Source organism: Giraffa tippelskirchi, chromosome 10 (genome assembly GCF_054371585.1).
Source record: "Giraffa tippelskirchi isolate mGirTip1 chromosome 10, T2T-mGirTip1v1.2.pri, whole genome shotgun sequence".
Classification (NCBI taxonomy): Eukaryota; Metazoa; Chordata; class Mammalia; order Artiodactyla; family Giraffidae; genus Giraffa; species Giraffa tippelskirchi.
The window spans coordinates 58420873-58438546 of NC_137284.1; the positions used below are offsets into that span (position 1 = coordinate 58420873).

Below are 17674 nucleotides of genomic sequence, written 5' to 3' on the forward strand. Positions count from 1 at the left end.
GAATTTATACTATTTCAGGAAGATAACAGGTTAAGTATCATCTCATCATGGATGAGAGGCCCCATTTATTCTAACATCCAGACAGTAGGCTGGAGGCATGACAAGTGGGTGTGAGACCCCCACAGGAGAGGTGGGAGAGAGTCTACTTAAGAATTGGCGATATCTCATAATTTGACTGAGTGCTGCACCCAGGTTCATGTGCTGATTATTCAATAACCAAAGTGCCATTTCCTGGCCTACTGTGAACAGATGGTAACTTTCTCAGGTTTTTGTTTTCCCCCCAATTTTAAACATTTTACTTTGTATTGGGGTACTGCCAATTAACAGGGTTTTCATACTTAATAGGGAATTCCAAATTTGAGTCTTCTTGGCTGAGACAGTCTTAGTTAATGGCTTCTACACCTATATTTCTGTTTTGTAAACATATATTGATTATCATTTATTAGCTGCATCCCATCTTAGTTGCAGCATGTGAGACCTTTCATTACAGCACGCAGGCTCTCTAGTTGCAGTGCAGGGGCTTGCTTAGCTGCCCCGTGGCATGTGGGATCTTAGCTCTACTGACCAGGGATCGAACCTGCATCACCTACATTGGGAGGCACGAGGGAATTCCCTCTACGCCTGTTTTAATCTTAGTGGGGGTGAGCGTCCCTAATGAAATACAGTATGCATCTTTAATTATGGACAACCATCACTTTGAAATAGCTGAGTCTGTATCTTTAAGAACAATCTTCCTACGGCAAGAAATCAAGATAAACAGGAGCTCCATGGGGCACAGAGGACACCAGCTGGGCTTCAGTGTGAGACAGGTCTAGGGTCAAACCCACCTCTAATGACCCATAGTGTGGAGGACATGTGCTTTCACCAAACCTCTATTTACTCAGTTAATAAAGGGGATAATATCCACTCTTCACGGGGGTCTTGTGAGGATTAAGTGACATGAGAATACTTTTATTAAAATCAGTTGACACGAAAAAAAGGAAACTCTTCAAGATAAAACCCATTCTGCACCTAAGACAGGACTCTGTCCCAATCACAGATGCCATGTTTTGAAAAGATAGATCATAATGCCTTCCTGGATGTATTCACACTGCAAAGGTTATTAACACTGTGGATCCATTAGAAGCCAGATTAAGCTGCTTTCCCATGCCATTCCACTGTCACACAGGATGCACGCTCTGGGCAGATTTCACGCATTTTTGTCATTGGGTTGGCAAAGCCATCAAGTGCCAGTTCTGAAAGATGAGGCTATCTACAGATGCTTGCATAACACAGTTAAGCAGAGAAACAAAAAAAAAGAAAGAAAGAAAGAAAATATCCCATGGCCATTCATTGTGTGCTGGATAACTTCTGTTTGTGCTTTCAAATGAGGTCTCTACTCTGCTTCAGGACCCAGAGAAACTGGTCTGCACGTGTCCTTTAGGGCTTCCTTACGCTCTCGTTTCTGGCTAGGCACAGTTCATGGGGGCCACCAGCAGAGACTGGGAGGTGAGAGTGTGTGAACTAGGGACATGTAAACCTTTTTTAAAGTCATGCAGACATAAAAAATTTATGATAATTTTAAAAATTTTAAATTTTACCATGATAAAATTTCTAAGAACCACTAGAGTAAATGCATTACAGTTGAAGTGACTGGCCCAAGACCATTCAGGCCCCAGAATATGAGCAATTAATACCTATGCACACCTGTAACCATTAGTGACACACCGGGGCCATCACAAAGCACTGCTTTATAACACCTAGTATATGTGCTCAGTGAACTTCCCTTAGATGTTAGTAAATTATTTATTAGTCATGACAATTCATGATTGATAGTATAAATCTTATTTGGCTATAACTTAATTATTTCCAGCCCTTTACTATAGCATATAACTGATATCTCCAAAAATTACACAGGGATGATATGCCTTAATGCAAAACTCAACTGTAAAAGTAACTATTATTATATATGTAAACAGCTGCTTACGTAAGACAATGACACCATGTTCACTAGTTACAGAGGTTGTTGTTTAGTTGCCAAGTCATGTCTGACTCAAGTGACCCCATGGCCTGTAGCCTGCCAGGTTCCTCTGTTCATGGGATTCTCCAGGCAAGAATACTGGAGTGGGTTGCCATTTCCTTCTCCAGGGGATCTTCCCAACCCAGGGATTGAACTTGCGTCTCTTGTATTGGCAGGTGGATTCTTTACCACTGAACCACCTGGGAAGCCCAGTTACAGATACTGTATCTTTAAAAATAAAATTAAAAACAAATCATGCAGTGCCTACCGGATCCCTTTTCACGAGCTCTCCATTGGGGACCACTTCAACCAGGTGGATGATGATGATGATCGAGTTCAGAACATAGGTCAGAAACATGTTCTTATGCAGAGTCACCCGCTGGCAGCTAAGGCTCCTGGAAGGCAAAAGGAAGAGAAAGCATTAACCAGTGCCAAAATAGTGATGCTCCTGGAAAAGAAACCTTATTTAGTAATATTTTAAATCTTCTCTTTAGCAGTAGATGAAAGAACATATAAATGAGGCTGGTCCCATCTTTTAAAATTCATTAGTACCTTTCTGCCTGATTTTTAGACTGTCTTCCAGTTGTGCTAACTCACAGTTTTCAATTTTCTGGGTGACTTCCTACAATAACTAAAAGAGTGAGGGATAAAAATCAATTTTAATTATAACAAATGTCATAAAATTAATTGAGAAGAACTTTTCTAAGAGAAACTATTAGGGTTTAGAGTGGTGCTTCAGAGGAAAAATCAACTCTCCACTGATGTAATCTGCCAGAAGTTGAGTGGCAAATGGGAAAGAAGAGCTTAAAGTCAGCACCAAGGCTGCCTGACAGCCTGACTGAATCCATGTCCTTGGCCCCTCACATAGGCTGATTTTCTTAAGTCTCCTGTCATCCTTCTCTCTCATCATCTCTTTTTTTCTCTTCTGGATGTGGGCCATTTTTTAAATCTTTACTGAGTCTGTTACAATGGGGCTTCTGTTTATGTTCTGGTGTCTTGGTAGTGAGGCAAGCGGAATCTTAGTTCCCTGACCAGGGATCGAAGCTGCACTCCCTGCACTGGAAAGTGAAGTCCAAACCACTGGATTTCCAGGAAGTCCCCTCACCATTTCTTTTGATGCCTTCTAATTTCTCGTATTCCAACTAGAATCAACTCTACGGCTCCTCTCTTCCATGTCCTCCTGATGGTGGAGCTCAGAGAATTCTCAGATTTGATGCTGTGCTGGGGCACAGTGTGGTTTGGGCCTGGGATTGCTCCCAGTGCTCTGCTCCTTGGCACAGTTCTGCCCCACCTCTGGGGTACTTAACAGTTTGCTGGGTTTTCCATGCTCCTCTCCTCCACTTCCTAAATTGCTACATGTGTATTTGTGTGAATGTTCACATAAAGGAACATTAGTTTAAATATCCTATTTCACTTTTTGATGCAAATGGAGAGAGCCTGCAGGGGGGCTGTACAAAATTGGAGTGATTATCCTAGATGAATTAAAACCTCATGTTTAACATATTTGATCCAGTCAAAGAACATTTAACATAATGTGAGGACTTTAACATTAATGTTCGGTTAATGATGCCAATGATTGATCATAGTAACTACTCCTAAAAAATCTTCATGGAATAAAGCTAGAATTCCAGGCATTTTGACAAGAAAATTCTGGGGAGAAATGACAATGGAAATGCTTTCCTATATTTTCAAATCAAAAGAAAATGAGTTGTCAATTATCTATAGTGAAAAATAGGTTTAAGCCATGAGGGATCTGTGAGAAGAGCATATTTTGATTATTGTGGCTACACTTTTCAACTATACAGGAAGTACAGGCATTAGTAAACAGTTAATACATAATATTCTTAAATTCTCAACTTGTTGAGCAGGGGTAAAATGCAGGAGGTAGCCAATGGTAAAGATGGGGTTTAGAGAAGAACTTTCTCTCTCTCACACACACACACTACCATGTGCTATTTTATGTAGCAGCAGAAAATTTTGTTAAATAAACTGAACCTAACTGGTTTTATAATAGTACTTTAGGATGCAAATTTAAGACTTTAAGTAGAAATTTATCACGCCCATTTATACTGCATAAGTTCTTCCATAAAGCAACTGTTAAACCTGTGACCTGCCATTTTTCATGTAGTCATAATAGCACTTTATAATACTTCTCCCTGGGAGGCAAATATCTGTGGTCTCATTATTGGATTCAGTCTGGCTTAAACCAACAACAGTTGACATTATGCAGAACTGAGGAGTATGGATGAATGAATCCTTCAGCATTGTTACTCTCATGCCTAATTTTCTTTGGACTGAGCAGAGTTCAAAAATCTGCCGATGGACATTAGCTTACAGAACTGGTTAATGTTCAGTCTCCTGTATAAACTAGAACTGCCCCGAATAAAATATGCTTCCTCTACTTCAAGCTTATGGGGCCACTTGTATCCCCATTTTATTTTTCTTCTTAACATTTACTATCTTCTGCCATGTATTTGCTTAAGTGAAAGTCGCTCAGTCGTGTCTGACTCTTTGCGACCCTATGGACTATACAGTCCATGGAATTCTCCAGGCCAGAATACTGGAGTGGGTAACCTTTCCCTTCTCCAGGGATCTTCCCAAACCAGGGATTGAACCCAGGTTTCCCACATTGCAGGCGGATTCTTTACCAGCTGAGCCACCAGGGAAGCCCAAGAATACTGGCTGGTAAGTCGCTTTAGTCGTGTCCAACTCTGTGTGACCCTAGAGACGGCAGCACACCGGGCTCCTCCGTCCCTGGGATTCTCCAGGCAAGAACGCTGGAGTGGGTTGCCATTTCCTTCTCCAATACATTTAAGTGAAAAGTGAAAGTGAAGTCGCTCAGTCGTGTCTGACTCTTCCCAAGCCCATGGACCGAAGCCTACTAGGCTCCTCCGTCCATGGAATTTTCCAGGCAAGAGTACTGGAGTGGGATGCCACTGCCTTCTCTGAAGAATACTGGAGGGGTAGCCTATCCCTTCTCCAGTGGACCTACTGACAAAGGTATTTGTTTTGTATACCTAGGAGGAGAGGGTCTGACATATGGTAGGGTTTAATACTCTTTTTTTTGCACTAAAAATCTTTACAAAATAGCACTTTTCTTCTGTGAGCCGTGACCACTGAACAGTTTTCCAGTACTTCAGAGAATTAACATCAAATGCTAGATGATCTCATATTTCACACTTTGTATCATATTGAACATTTGCCAGATTCTTAAATTAACTAATATTGGACATTATCCTGTCGTTCACATTATGTAAATGTATTATTTACACTAGGCACACAATGAGAAAATGATGCCTTAAAGCTGGATAAACTGTTAAGTTCCAAAGTAAGAATATGACTTAATTTGAAACAAGTTCTTCAAGAAACAGTTTCAAGAAACAAATCTCTGTTTCTTGAAGATTTCAATACTTTCTGCTCACTGAGTTTTAAAAATTTTATTACACTTACTTGACATTTACAATCTGTTTTCTGAAGTGAGTTGAAGGTACTTTAAATTTATTAAAATTCTTTTAATAATCTAACATGTATTACTATGTATCCACTCTGATTCAAACCTTCTTGTAGATGCCTGGGATGTATGGGTGAACAAAACAGCTGCTGCCTTCAGGGACCTTATATATTACATAATTATTTACTATTATAATAAATGTTCTGAAAGAGAAGTATAGGATATTCAAGAGGATTACTTGAACTTAAGAAATGATGTGTTTAATTGTTCTCAATACAAATATCCTGTTGCTTGAATGAACATGAGAGAAGCAGTCATTTTCCTGTCAGACCTGTAATGTCTTTAGTGGAAACAGGATGAACCAGATGGTAGCTGTATTTTATTCCTCTTGATAAAAAAATAAGTATTTAGATGGACAGGACATTGCTTACTCTGAGTGACAGGGAACCATAAGTACTGTAAATTCTCCAAGAGTGGGAGGATAAGACAACATAATCTACTCCTGTCTTGGCCCAGTCAAGGTGTCACTCACATATGATGATGAGATAATGATTTACTTTCATATGAATCTCAAGATGTCACACTTTAAAGCCAAAGCCAAATGTCACTTTCATAATTTTAATTTACCTGGCATAAATCTGTCACATTAAAAACTGTTCCAAGTTACTGGTATCCTATGTATGTATATGTGTGCTTGGGGGAATCTTGAAGTTGTATGAGAAGGTATTTAATATTTGCCTTGAGTCTTTCAGATTGTATAAATCAGTTTGATATCACAGGGACAAAGGTCAATTTTAAAAGTTTTCATTTACGTAGATATCATACCTTGTTAATGATGAACAAGAGGAATGAGGGAAGAAGGGAATGGGAAACAGACTGAAGTAGAATGTTAAAACTCTTAGAAAAATTCAAAACATTATACATCTTGCCTACCTGACAAGGGACTTCGTATCTTTGAATTTAGCACAAAATCTTTACCCTTAAGGAACTCCCTTTCAATTATGATTTCTGCCTCTTTTCCTTATTACTACTGGTCTATGAGTGAACATGTGCCAAGACATGTTATCTTTGGGGTGGGTTGGGAGAAAGGACACTATTTTTGCAGCCATTGATTTAATGGTTTCTCTGGAGGAATAGCCAGAGATGTAAAATAAGATACTATACAAGACAAAGAGTTATCTATCCATCCTCTATAAAGATGTGAAATAGAATAACAGGGAATACTGAGTAATAGAGGAATCAATATTCCTTTTGGAGGTCCCAGTGGAACACCCCCCCTCCTTTTTTGTTTTGCCAATATAGCCAATGTAATACAGAGAATGGAATGTGACGAAGACATTCCTCTTTCAAAATATACCTCTACATACCAACATATACTTTCAGGCAAGAGTAATTGATATTCACAATATTTAACAATCAGCAATGCATGGATACTAAGCAGTCAAAATGGAGGTTAACGAATGTTCTATTATTGGACCTTCCTTAAGAGAAATCAGTGAGATGTTTCAGTGTTTAGAATGGTTCTGCAGAAATGTAAGTTGATAAATTATAAATGGTACTAAAGAGATAAGTGAATTTATTGCAAACTTGCTTAAAATAATCAGAAAACAAACACAAATGTCCACTTGCATGACTTTCATAAGCCAGTCTTCTCTAAGGGTATTTTACTTTAACTCTCTTACAGACAATTACTCTTGGCATTTAGTAGCAAGGAGTCTTGATTAACTAATCTGATGTTTCTGTTTAATTCCTCTCCCTGGTATTGCTCCTATTTTTCCCAGTGAATGTCCTAAAACAAATGTCATACTAACGGGGCTACCTTAAACCTTAAACTGGTGGATCAGAGGTGACCAGCATATCATCCTGAACATTCTTTTAACTCTGCCATTTTTATTCAGTTAAGATCTTTAGTGTTGCCTTTTCTATGATTTAAATCACTGAAAAAATTTTCCTGTATCTTGAAGGGGCATAGAAGTTCAATTTTGTTCTTTTAAAATAACAAAGACTTTATATACATTTATACATTCATTCCCAATAGCACAGGGAACATAATTCTTGTTTGTCTCAGAGTTACATAGTCCTGCGTTTTATCTTCTCCTGCATGCTCAGAATAAAATCACGTTAAGATTAGTGGCATGCCTTAACGATCTCATTCTGAGTAATGTCTCAGGATTTTTCACCAAGTATTGGCTGTTCACAGGCTCCCGTATATTCAGTAAGTTTAAATTCTTCTGCAGGCCTTTCTGGCCTGCTGGTTTGAGTAAGACACTTGCAGAGTTATTCCTTGTTATAGACCCTAGAAAGCACATTTTGCGAAATTCGAGTGAAATTTCAATGGGATGATTGTGAATAGGGCATTAGGTCTCAGAAGTGGAGCTGGGTGTAACTTCTCATTTTGGTTTCATGAAACTTTTATGAAATGGATTATTTGGATTTTTTCTAAATAACTCAACCCTGGACATGCAGAATTAAGCAAGGGAGTGATGATTAGATCTTGCTCAAGTTTCACACTGATGATGCCATTTAAGTACATAAATTGTAAAGCCTCCCGTTATAATATACAGTTACTATCACAAGGGTGATATTGAGTGTTTGAAAAAAATCTAGAAAAATATTTCTAAAAGAGAAAAATGTAGTCATAGATCAGTTACCTTTTATTTTCACAATCATTTTGAATTTCTGAGATCCAAATGTAAGAAAAAAGGTGAAGAATCAGAAACGTACTTTATTTACTTATTTTTAGCCATGCTGCATGACTTGTGGGGATCTTAGTTCCTCAACCAGGGATCAAACCCATGTCCCTGGCAGTGGAAGTATGGAGTTCTAACCACCAGGAAATTCCCAGAAATGTACTTTAGGAAAAACAGATAGCCTTGATATTTTTAGTTTGGGGAAATTTAAGGTAAGATTAAGAACAGGTACAAAAATCAGACATGACTGCTTTTGGATTTGAATATGGTGTTCTTCATACCCTAGTCACCTCTTACTGTGTGTACCCTGGAGAACCAGGTATTTCAGTTTGTCTTCCCATCATTGTATCCAGATTCTACCTCAATAAGATGTGTTTTCCTCCAAAGACTTAAGTTGCTCTTTGGTAGGTTCTTGAAAGAAGAGATGGTAAGGGCAAAAATTGGTGCTTCCTAGACAGTCTGCCGTCACACTCAAAGATTTTTACCAGATTAATTTTGCTTTGGGACTAACTGGAATTGAGAAATATTTCACTTTGCTTATGTGCTGCACTTTTAAACACCCATCTTTAGTGGTTTCATAGAGAAATAATTATTGAAAGAACACCCCTACTTTCTTTGCTGATTTGGTTTTCATACCTCATCACTCATTTAAGCGACAGGAGAAAAATGTTCCCTTGACATTTTTTTTTCATGTTTAAAGTCCTGCATACATTTAGTTGCACAGTTGCAAATTGTTGGGGCCTTTTCTTTGAATTTTCTTATGGTTATATTAAAAAAATTAAAGAATAGACTTTTAGTGGTAGACTTTTTAATCAACGTTATCTGAGAGCCACGGTGATATATTTTTTGCATTGTGGTCAAGTGTAGTTGAAAAATGAACAGACATTCAAAGATTAATCATGCTATGTGTTTTCTCTGCTGTATCCTGAATCATTATAATTGAAAAAATTATGCTAATAATGAATCCCTCATGTCTTGTTGCTTTATCAGTCTTCCTCCTGTTCAACCATATGTGGAAGAAACTCATTTTCTGCTTATTTATACTATTATTTGCTATTTAGTTAACAAAAAGTTGGTATTTAGTTATATTGCTTAGTCAACATAAATTTTGATGATATAAGATATAGACATATATAATATGTGATTATGATGTAAGTTATAGACAAAGATTAAAAACAGGATCACGGAAAAATAATACTTATGTTAAGGGTGTATTTACAAGTGATTCCTTGGTTTAATTTTGTCTAGCATTATTATGGCAATATGTGAACAAAAGTCAATTTAAGATTCTGTTATTCTGTATACAAATCACTATACATTTAATTATATCTCACATCTTCTAAGTGTGGAGAATTATTTGAGGTCTGTGTCTATGAGGTTTTCTTAGTCATTTGTATAATATCACTAAACAAGTATCAGTGGAAGGAAATACCATGGTAGTGTAGAAGTTAGAATTCTCATGAAAGAGTAACACAGTGCCTCCTGACTTTGACCTATAGAAATGACACTAAATTTAGGATGTTTTTAGGACCAAATTTAACATATGTTACTATCTCACATACATTGTGGTCATTTCTAAAAATACAGAATCAGTGTTTTAAATTCTCTGTTAGTGTAAAATCAGTGTCTAAATCAACTTAATCATTTTGCAATTGGTAATGCAATCATTTGTATGGACACAACCTCCGAATAGAAACCCTCATTGGAATTTTGTTTCTTACAGTTCTTAGAAGAGAATTTCAGCTAACAATGGTAGGGGTGCAGGGGCAAAAAACTGACACTTGGCAACAGGCCATCCTCTTCAAGAAACTGTCCTTGACTCTGGCTGAGTGAGTCAAGGCCAAAAGAGACTTCCTTTCATGGATGAACATGATTGGAGCCTTACCAGCCCCACTTCTCTTCTGGCCCAGTCCACTTACAATACAATTCCCAATTAAGCAGGGTGTGTTTGAGCTTGTGGCCATGGCCTCCATATTTCAGAGTGGGGGTAAAAAAAAAAAGGAGGAAGATTCTTTCCTCAATGCTTCATGACAGCTTAGCTGTGGTAAGTGGAACTTGACCATGTTAATGTAGTGTATCTACAGGCTCACAGGATTATTTCATTTTGGGAAGGAGGTATATTGCCTTTGAAAATTATATGAATCCATCCTATTCTTCCTCAAAGATAGGGTTAAAAAGCATATTTTTAATTAATTTCATTTTTCTTGCTACTCCAAGACTCCCAGTGGCACACATCATGTCATCTGCTGACTTTCTCGTGCCCAGCCCTCTGGCCCTATACCACTTATTTTAGCACCTAAGAGAAAATACAAGGCAGATGCTATAAGCGTACGTACCTAACAAGCATGAAAATCGCCAGGGAAATCACCAAGGTGACCATCGACATCGAATGACCCACGATAGCCAGGTAGTACAGAATGTACGCGCTCTGGAACCGCAGGAAGAAAAGCAAAGCAGTTACAAAGACAAACACGTGAATAAAGTATTATAGAAGAGGGAAAATAGTTTCTATTTAAGTAACGTAAATTGACAACGGTTTTCCTCCTTTAAAAAAAATCTACTATAATTATAAATATTTCAGAGAATTAAATTATATTGAATTATAAATTGGATTAATGGATTAACTATCATAACTGATATTATAAGACTATCAGTTAAACTAGAATATGCATGACACGGTGGGAAGAATATAAGACTGGGTTCATCACAGTGCTTTTTACTCAGAATATTGTCATTAAGTGTTTGTGTGACTCTCATAGGTCCAGTCACTTTACTTTCCCAGACTGCAGTAGTCCTCATCTTTAAAATAATGTGGTTGGACTAGACGATTTTTAAAGCAATTACATGCTGCTGTAAGGAACATCATTTAGCACAGGCATACAGAAATATTGGATCTGAAAGGTTGTGAAAAGATGACCCAGGTAAACACTAACCACAAGAAAACCGGTGTGAAATTATAAAACTCTATAGACGTTAAGTCAGGATGACCCAGCAAATACTAAATTTCTATGCACCTAATAATATAAACTCAAGCCACAGAGAGCATAAAGCGAAAACTGACAACTCCTAGTCATCAACAGAATGAACACAGGGAGGAAAAATCAATCTATAGATTTGAAGATTTGAACAACACGATCAACAGATTTTACTAATTCACATACAATAAACATTGCACACAACATCTACAGAATGCCCATTCTTTTCAAAAGCACAAAGACTATCCAAATTGACATATACTAGTCAGTAGAGCAAATGAATATATTTCAGTTAAAATCTTAGGTTGGATATTCACTGACCATCATACTCTAGAAATCATTAATAAAAAGATAACTTAAAAAATACCCTCATATTGTTAAAAAGTAAAAATGTATTTCTAAATGACCATTGTATCAAAGAAGAACTCACAATGACATACCAAAACTTTTTGGATACAGATGAAGTTGTACACAGAGGGAAGTTTAAAGACTAAAATGCATATATGAGAAGATCGAAAATCAATGACCTAAATTTCTATCTAAAGAAAATTAAACTTAAATAATAAAGAGAACTTGAAAAATATATACTGAGTGGCTCGAAGACAAAATCTAGTTCTTAAAAATAATTTCAATACCTCTTAGCAAGACTGATCAAGGGGAAAAAAAAAAAGACCCAAGAGAGATGAAAAACTCGTACACAAAATGCTATAACTGGCTTTGGTGCCCTCAGCCTTTGCTGAGATGTCCCTCTAGTCATCTGGTCTCTAAACTATCTATTCATCTTGTTTAGTTGTTTTTTATTGTGTTTTAATGACAGGAAAGTTTTCTATACTTGAAAGCTTTATAGAAAACAAAAGCACTGATGTGTTTGTAGCTTTCGACTTAGTATTTAGCATACAGGCCTATCCTTGAAGGAAACAATTGTTTCGTTGGCAGCCACCAGGGCTGCCCAGAGAAGCCCTGTATGACTCAACGCTGACCCATGGTTTCTCCCAGCCCTGTGGGGAGAGGATGCTGGTGGCAGATTTGGTGATCTTTTCAGATTTCTGAAGAACCTGAAGAAAGGGATAGTTATCTACTGGCTACTTCCCACCACCCACCCCACTGGCTTAAATGTTTCTAAGCAGAGATAATAAAGCTATTTAACAGTAAACCACAAGAAGTAACAAATTAGAATGGATTTCCACAAAAATAAACAGCTGCACTCATATCAGTGGGCTGATGAGAAGCTCCATTCTTAAGGGTTTGTTCAAGGCTTGATAGCAAAACTGTCATGGACCTCTCAGGACAGAGAGTGGTCAATTGTTAGCTGGTGACTTGCAGAGAAATCTGTAGCTCTGGAACCCTTCCAGAAGGGAACTGCTAAGGGAGTTCTTGAAAATGCTGCCTAATGTCTGGTATTGTAGGGAACCCCATCATTTGCTCCAGGGACACATTCCCCTTGTCATAAATGGCCTGTTTCACACGCTCAGGGAACTGTCACGGAGTGCCAACCGAGAAGTAAAGCGTCGTTTTCTCCAGCGCCACTCCCTAAACTCCCCAGAATTGACAGGTCATTATCTGATTTCCTTCTACAAAATAGGTTGGCTTCTTGGTAGCAGGTGTTTTACCATTAGGCATACATTTCCATGTATAGATAATGGCATTCTCCTCTAATATTGAAATGTGCAATAGAACCTACCTGCATTTTCTCAGGGGTGAAAGCGTTACACATGGTATAGTTGGACCAGGAAATGTTGCTCTCAGGATGCATGTACCAAACCCCATCTTCCTCACAATACTTTGTAACTTTTTCTGTTAGTGAAACAGAACTTATTATTATCTCAAAATCGCAAGAAGGAAAAACAATAAATTAAAGCTTAAGAGCCATTCCAAAGGGTTAATCACTTTATAGAACCTGAATGTGAGTAGAAGTCAATAGAGACAACCAGGAACCATGCATTACACAAGATGCTTTAATATGCATTGCTTAAATTTAGCTTCAGCAAAGCCAGGTGAAGCATTGCTATCTCCATTTTACATTGCCAAACTTATTCTGAGTTATTCAACTTTTTCTAGCTCTCCAAAGTGCCTCCTTAATGTGTTTATTGCCTTAGAGATAGATCATAGAGCAACCCTGAATGGTAAATTGGTAAAATATGAAAGGAGGTTTTATCAGTGTGTTTGCAACCCTTACATAGTTTTGATTTTTGATAATTTCATAGCAGTAGTATTTTTGTAGCATTGTTCTTCATTGCAAAGGTGTAAAGCTTATGGAAAACCGTTTTACATATGACTTCTCATGTTTTTTTTTTTAAATACAAGAATATGGAAATCAGAATCATATACTAATATCTGTTATTGTTTTAAAGGTTAAGGAAACAACTCATGGTAAAAAATGTATTTGGTGAATTATTACTGAGATCTAATAACATTTAAAATAATTTTCTATTAGAAGTTTTGGTTAGTCAAATCAACATGCTATGAGCTAGTACGAAAATTATTTTATCTTTGGCAGTTTTTCAGGTAAAATTCACAATTTTTCATTGTATGACTGAAACACATACTACCAAATTGAGCACAAGATTTAAACTGAAAACTGTAGACTTGTTTGTATGTCTACTCCAACAATGATTTAAAATGGACCAAAAGCCCCTTTTTTCCCCCCAACAAAGGAATTTTAAAGCACCTATTAGAATTATCTGTTTCAATATTAAGAAACATTTTAAATTGTGAATTTGCTGTGACTGCCATTGGACAAAAATTATTTAAAGGACCACCACTGGAAACCAACAGTTTCCAAAAGGGTCAGCACTAGTCAACAGAGAAAAATTGATGTTGAAAACTGGTCAGTGATTTAGTTAATGATTTGCAATTTTAAAGAAGGGGTTTGTAATGCAGCATTTTATTTTTAACATCTTGTTAGGAAGTAGTTTTGTTTTCTTGAATGAATATAATTTAGTTTTTACAAAGTTACATAGCTACATATGGCAATGTGTTTTATGGAGGAGGGTGATCCTCCTGAGAACCTTCCAATCATGGGCAGCACTGTAGTAAATATGTTTTATTTGGAATTAACTCAAGTCTGTGTGTATGCATGGTTCAGTCATGTCCAACTCTTTTGCGACCCCTTGGACAATGGCACCCCACTCCAGTAGTCTTGCCTGGAAAATCCCATGGACGGAGGAGCCTGGTAGGCTGCAGTCCATGGGGTCGCGAAGAGTCGGACACGACTGAGCAACTTCACTTTCCCTTTTCACTTTCATGCCTTGGAGAAGGAAATGGCAACCCACTCCAGTGTTCTTGCCTGTAGAATCCCAGGGACGGGGGAGCCTGGTGGGCTGCTGTCTATGGGGTCGCACAGAGTCAGACATGACTGAAGTGACTTAGCAGCAGCAGGACTATAATCTTCCCAGCTCCTCTGTCCATGGGATTCTCCAAGCAAGAATACTTGAGTGGGTTGCCATTTTCTCCTCCAGGAGGTCTTCCTGACCCAGGGATTGAACCCCTGTCTTTCATGCCTCCTGCATTGGCAGGCAGATTCTTTACTACTGTGCTACATGGATCTAGGCATTTCCCAGTTCTAACTGTTGCAGTTATCAAGAATTTGTCCTCTTCTGGGAGAGGGTGAGATAAATGGAGACAGTAGCATGGATGTATATACACTAACATATGTAAATAGACAGCCAATGGGAATTTGCTGTATGACTCAAGGAACTCAAAGTGGGACTCTGTAATAACCTAGATGGGTGGGAACGGTGGGAGGTGGAGGGAGCTCAAGAGGGAAGGGACATATGTATATTATGGTTAATTTATGTGGATGTATGACAGAAATGAGCCAATATTGCAAAACAATCATCAATCAATCAAAAATAAATATTAAAAAAAAAGAAATTGTCTTCTTCTACCTGGCAAATCTTTCAATATTTGACAGATGGCTATGTCTCCTCTGACTTCCCTTTCTAAACCAAACACCCCCACTCACACCACACCTGCTGTCCCCTCAAGCCTGGAGCGTCTCTGCATGTGCTCGAAGGTTGGCATTCCCTCTGAAATAGTCCAAGTCTGGACTGTTCCATGAAGAGGACCGCATGCTTCCTTCCTTCACATTGGGGAACTTTCTCCTGATTCTCAGACCCAGTCCTCAGAGATTCATGTGCCATTAGTCTCAAGAGATGCCAGACGCCTGCCCTTTTAAAAAGCTCACCAATTCCCAAGGATCTTGGGGTTGAGAATCATTGTCCTCAACCATATGCTGGCCACCTTTGCTCTGTCCCGTTCTTGTTGACTGACTGTTTGACTCCTGCTCTTACATCCCTCCTAACAGGGATTTGCTTTTTATACTCTAGCATTTTCCTTCAGCCTATCAAGCCTCATTCTGGAGAAGGAAGTGGCAACCCACTCCAGTACTCTTGCCTGGAAAATTCCATGGACAGAGAAGCCTGGTAGGCTACAACCCATGGCGTTGCAAAGAGTCGGACACGACTGAGCGACTTCACTTTCTTTTCCTTCTTTCTATCAGCCTCACTGGAATCTTAACACTGCTATTCATTCTCTCATTATCTACTTATCTTTTTACCAAGCACTTTGTTTAAAAGGAAATCTCTGTCATTTCATTAAACTGTTGTGTGGATCATTGAGATACAGCTTTGGGTCAATGGTAAAGTACTAAAGAATTTAAGTTTGTTGAATACAGATGTATTTAAGAATTGCCTTTCTTTTGAAGTGGGTCTGTTCCCCAGCTGAGAGGGTTCTATCTAAAACTCAGGCTGAAAAGATGGATCTATGCCTGGAAATTACTGTTTGGCTAACCCCAAAGTTGCCTTTTAGTTAATAATGCAGCCACTTTGGCAACAGCCCATTGCTGCTTTGGAACTGGCCTTGCAGCCTCAATTGCCAATCAGGTTCCTCTAATGCAGTCATCAGATCAAGACTGATGAAGCATCATTTATTGGGAAGACACAGTAAAGACCTGGGGACCACCATCAAATAGCACAGAGTTAGGGTTTACAGGAAGGTAGTGATGAGCAGGGAAGAGCTATATGCTCTTTCTCTCTTCACATTCCAACTCTTAAATCAAAATGAGAATTCCTAGAAGTGGCTGGCCTGAACTGGTTTTAAAAGTGCCCCACTGTAATTCCACTTCCATTATCTTCTCTCACTGGGGTCAAACTTTGTAACTCATTCTCAGAGGAAGCACGAAAGCAAGGCCCCACCAGTGTGGCTAGACTGAAGCCTGAAGGAAAACCATGTTCTTGGCATGAAAGTTCTGAAAACCACTTCAATCTACATAAGTTTGTACAATGATTTAGAAATATTGTTTCTCAAATGCTTTTTTCATTTACTTAGAAAAGGGTTAGGTAGGAATTCAGAAGACTTGGGTTCAGTTGTGGTTTTATATAAAATATTGTGTGAGTATAAAAGGAGATAATATATATGAGACTGTTTTGGAATGTAAAAAAAAAACAATACTCAATGAAAATACTCCAGTGTAACTTTTACGATTACAGTGACTTTGATGTTACTAATTAACTTAACACATTTGTTGGCTGTTCATGTGGGGCAGGGCATAGAGCTGGGTTAGTATGATCCATGTTAATAGTACTAGTCTTCTTTACTGCGCATATTTCAATCATCTACTGTTGGAACAGAAATGTAGTAAATGTTTGGAGTTACCACCTTCTGATTTCTCTTCCCTACACATGATAGTTTTATATCATTTTCAACATCACAATCAAATTCCCATTATGCTTGTTCCACCAGCCCAGTACACACAAACTCTAGATCAACTATTTGCATAAGTCATCAAATGGGAGTCAATTAAAAATTTTACAAAAACTTCAGCTGTAAATAAAAACTGTTCAGTTTTAGAAAAAGTAATTGCAATGTTTATTAAAATTCAATATTAAATATTTAAAATATATAAATGTTTCATCTTCATTTAATAGAATTTATGACGAACATGCACAACTGGTCATTGACTTAAAAAATAAGGGCAGTTCACAATCTTTGTACAACTGGATACTTCATTTGTGGAAATGTTTCAGAATGTGCTAAACTGTAGAGACTATGATTTGGTAGTATATTTTGCATCTGATTTTCTTTTTGGAACTAGAAAAATGCTAAAAGATTCATAGCAAAATATAAACTAAAAAGAAATACTCTACCTTCCACATCGAAGTCCGGAAAATAACCTGGGCAGTGCTGTTCAGCGAGTGTTCCAGCTGGTGTATCATCCCAGCAGGACCAGCCATCCCAGGTGCGGTTGCAGTACAGACCTGGCCATTTAGAAAGAAACTACATTGCAGTTATCAAAAACCATAGAATCCTCAGCGAGATTTAACAGGGCATAGACGGTTACTCAGGGGCTCTCCGCTTGGGTATGGAAATGTCAAAACAGCAGTAGCAGCAGCAACAACAAAATAAAGGTATTAACGTTTCCAACTACTAAGGGAATTTCCTTTTTTGGGGGGTAGGATATTCTCCATTTGTTTCTCAAAAGGCTTACTTGTCACCTGTGTTGAATCCTTCCTCCAAAATTTCTCCTTTACAATATCTCCGGAAATGTTATGAAAAGAAA

General features: G+C 38.0%; 1 protein-coding gene across 1 annotated transcript in view; it reads right to left on the minus strand.

Moving 5' to 3' along the window:
* CALCR (calcitonin receptor) overlaps positions 1-17674 on the minus strand; it is a 113209-nt gene that overhangs the window by 21639 nt on the left and 73896 nt on the right. Inside the window, exons 5-8 of the mRNA XM_081531466.1 lie at positions 17262-17372; positions 12797-12909; positions 10477-10568; positions 2268-2394 (exon numbers count right to left, since the gene is read on the minus strand). Of these exons, the coding sequence (XP_081387592.1) occupies positions 2268-2394; positions 10477-10568; positions 12797-12909; positions 17262-17372 (443 nt within the window). The remainder of the gene's footprint in view (positions 1-2267; positions 2395-10476; positions 10569-12796; positions 12910-17261; positions 17373-17674) is intronic.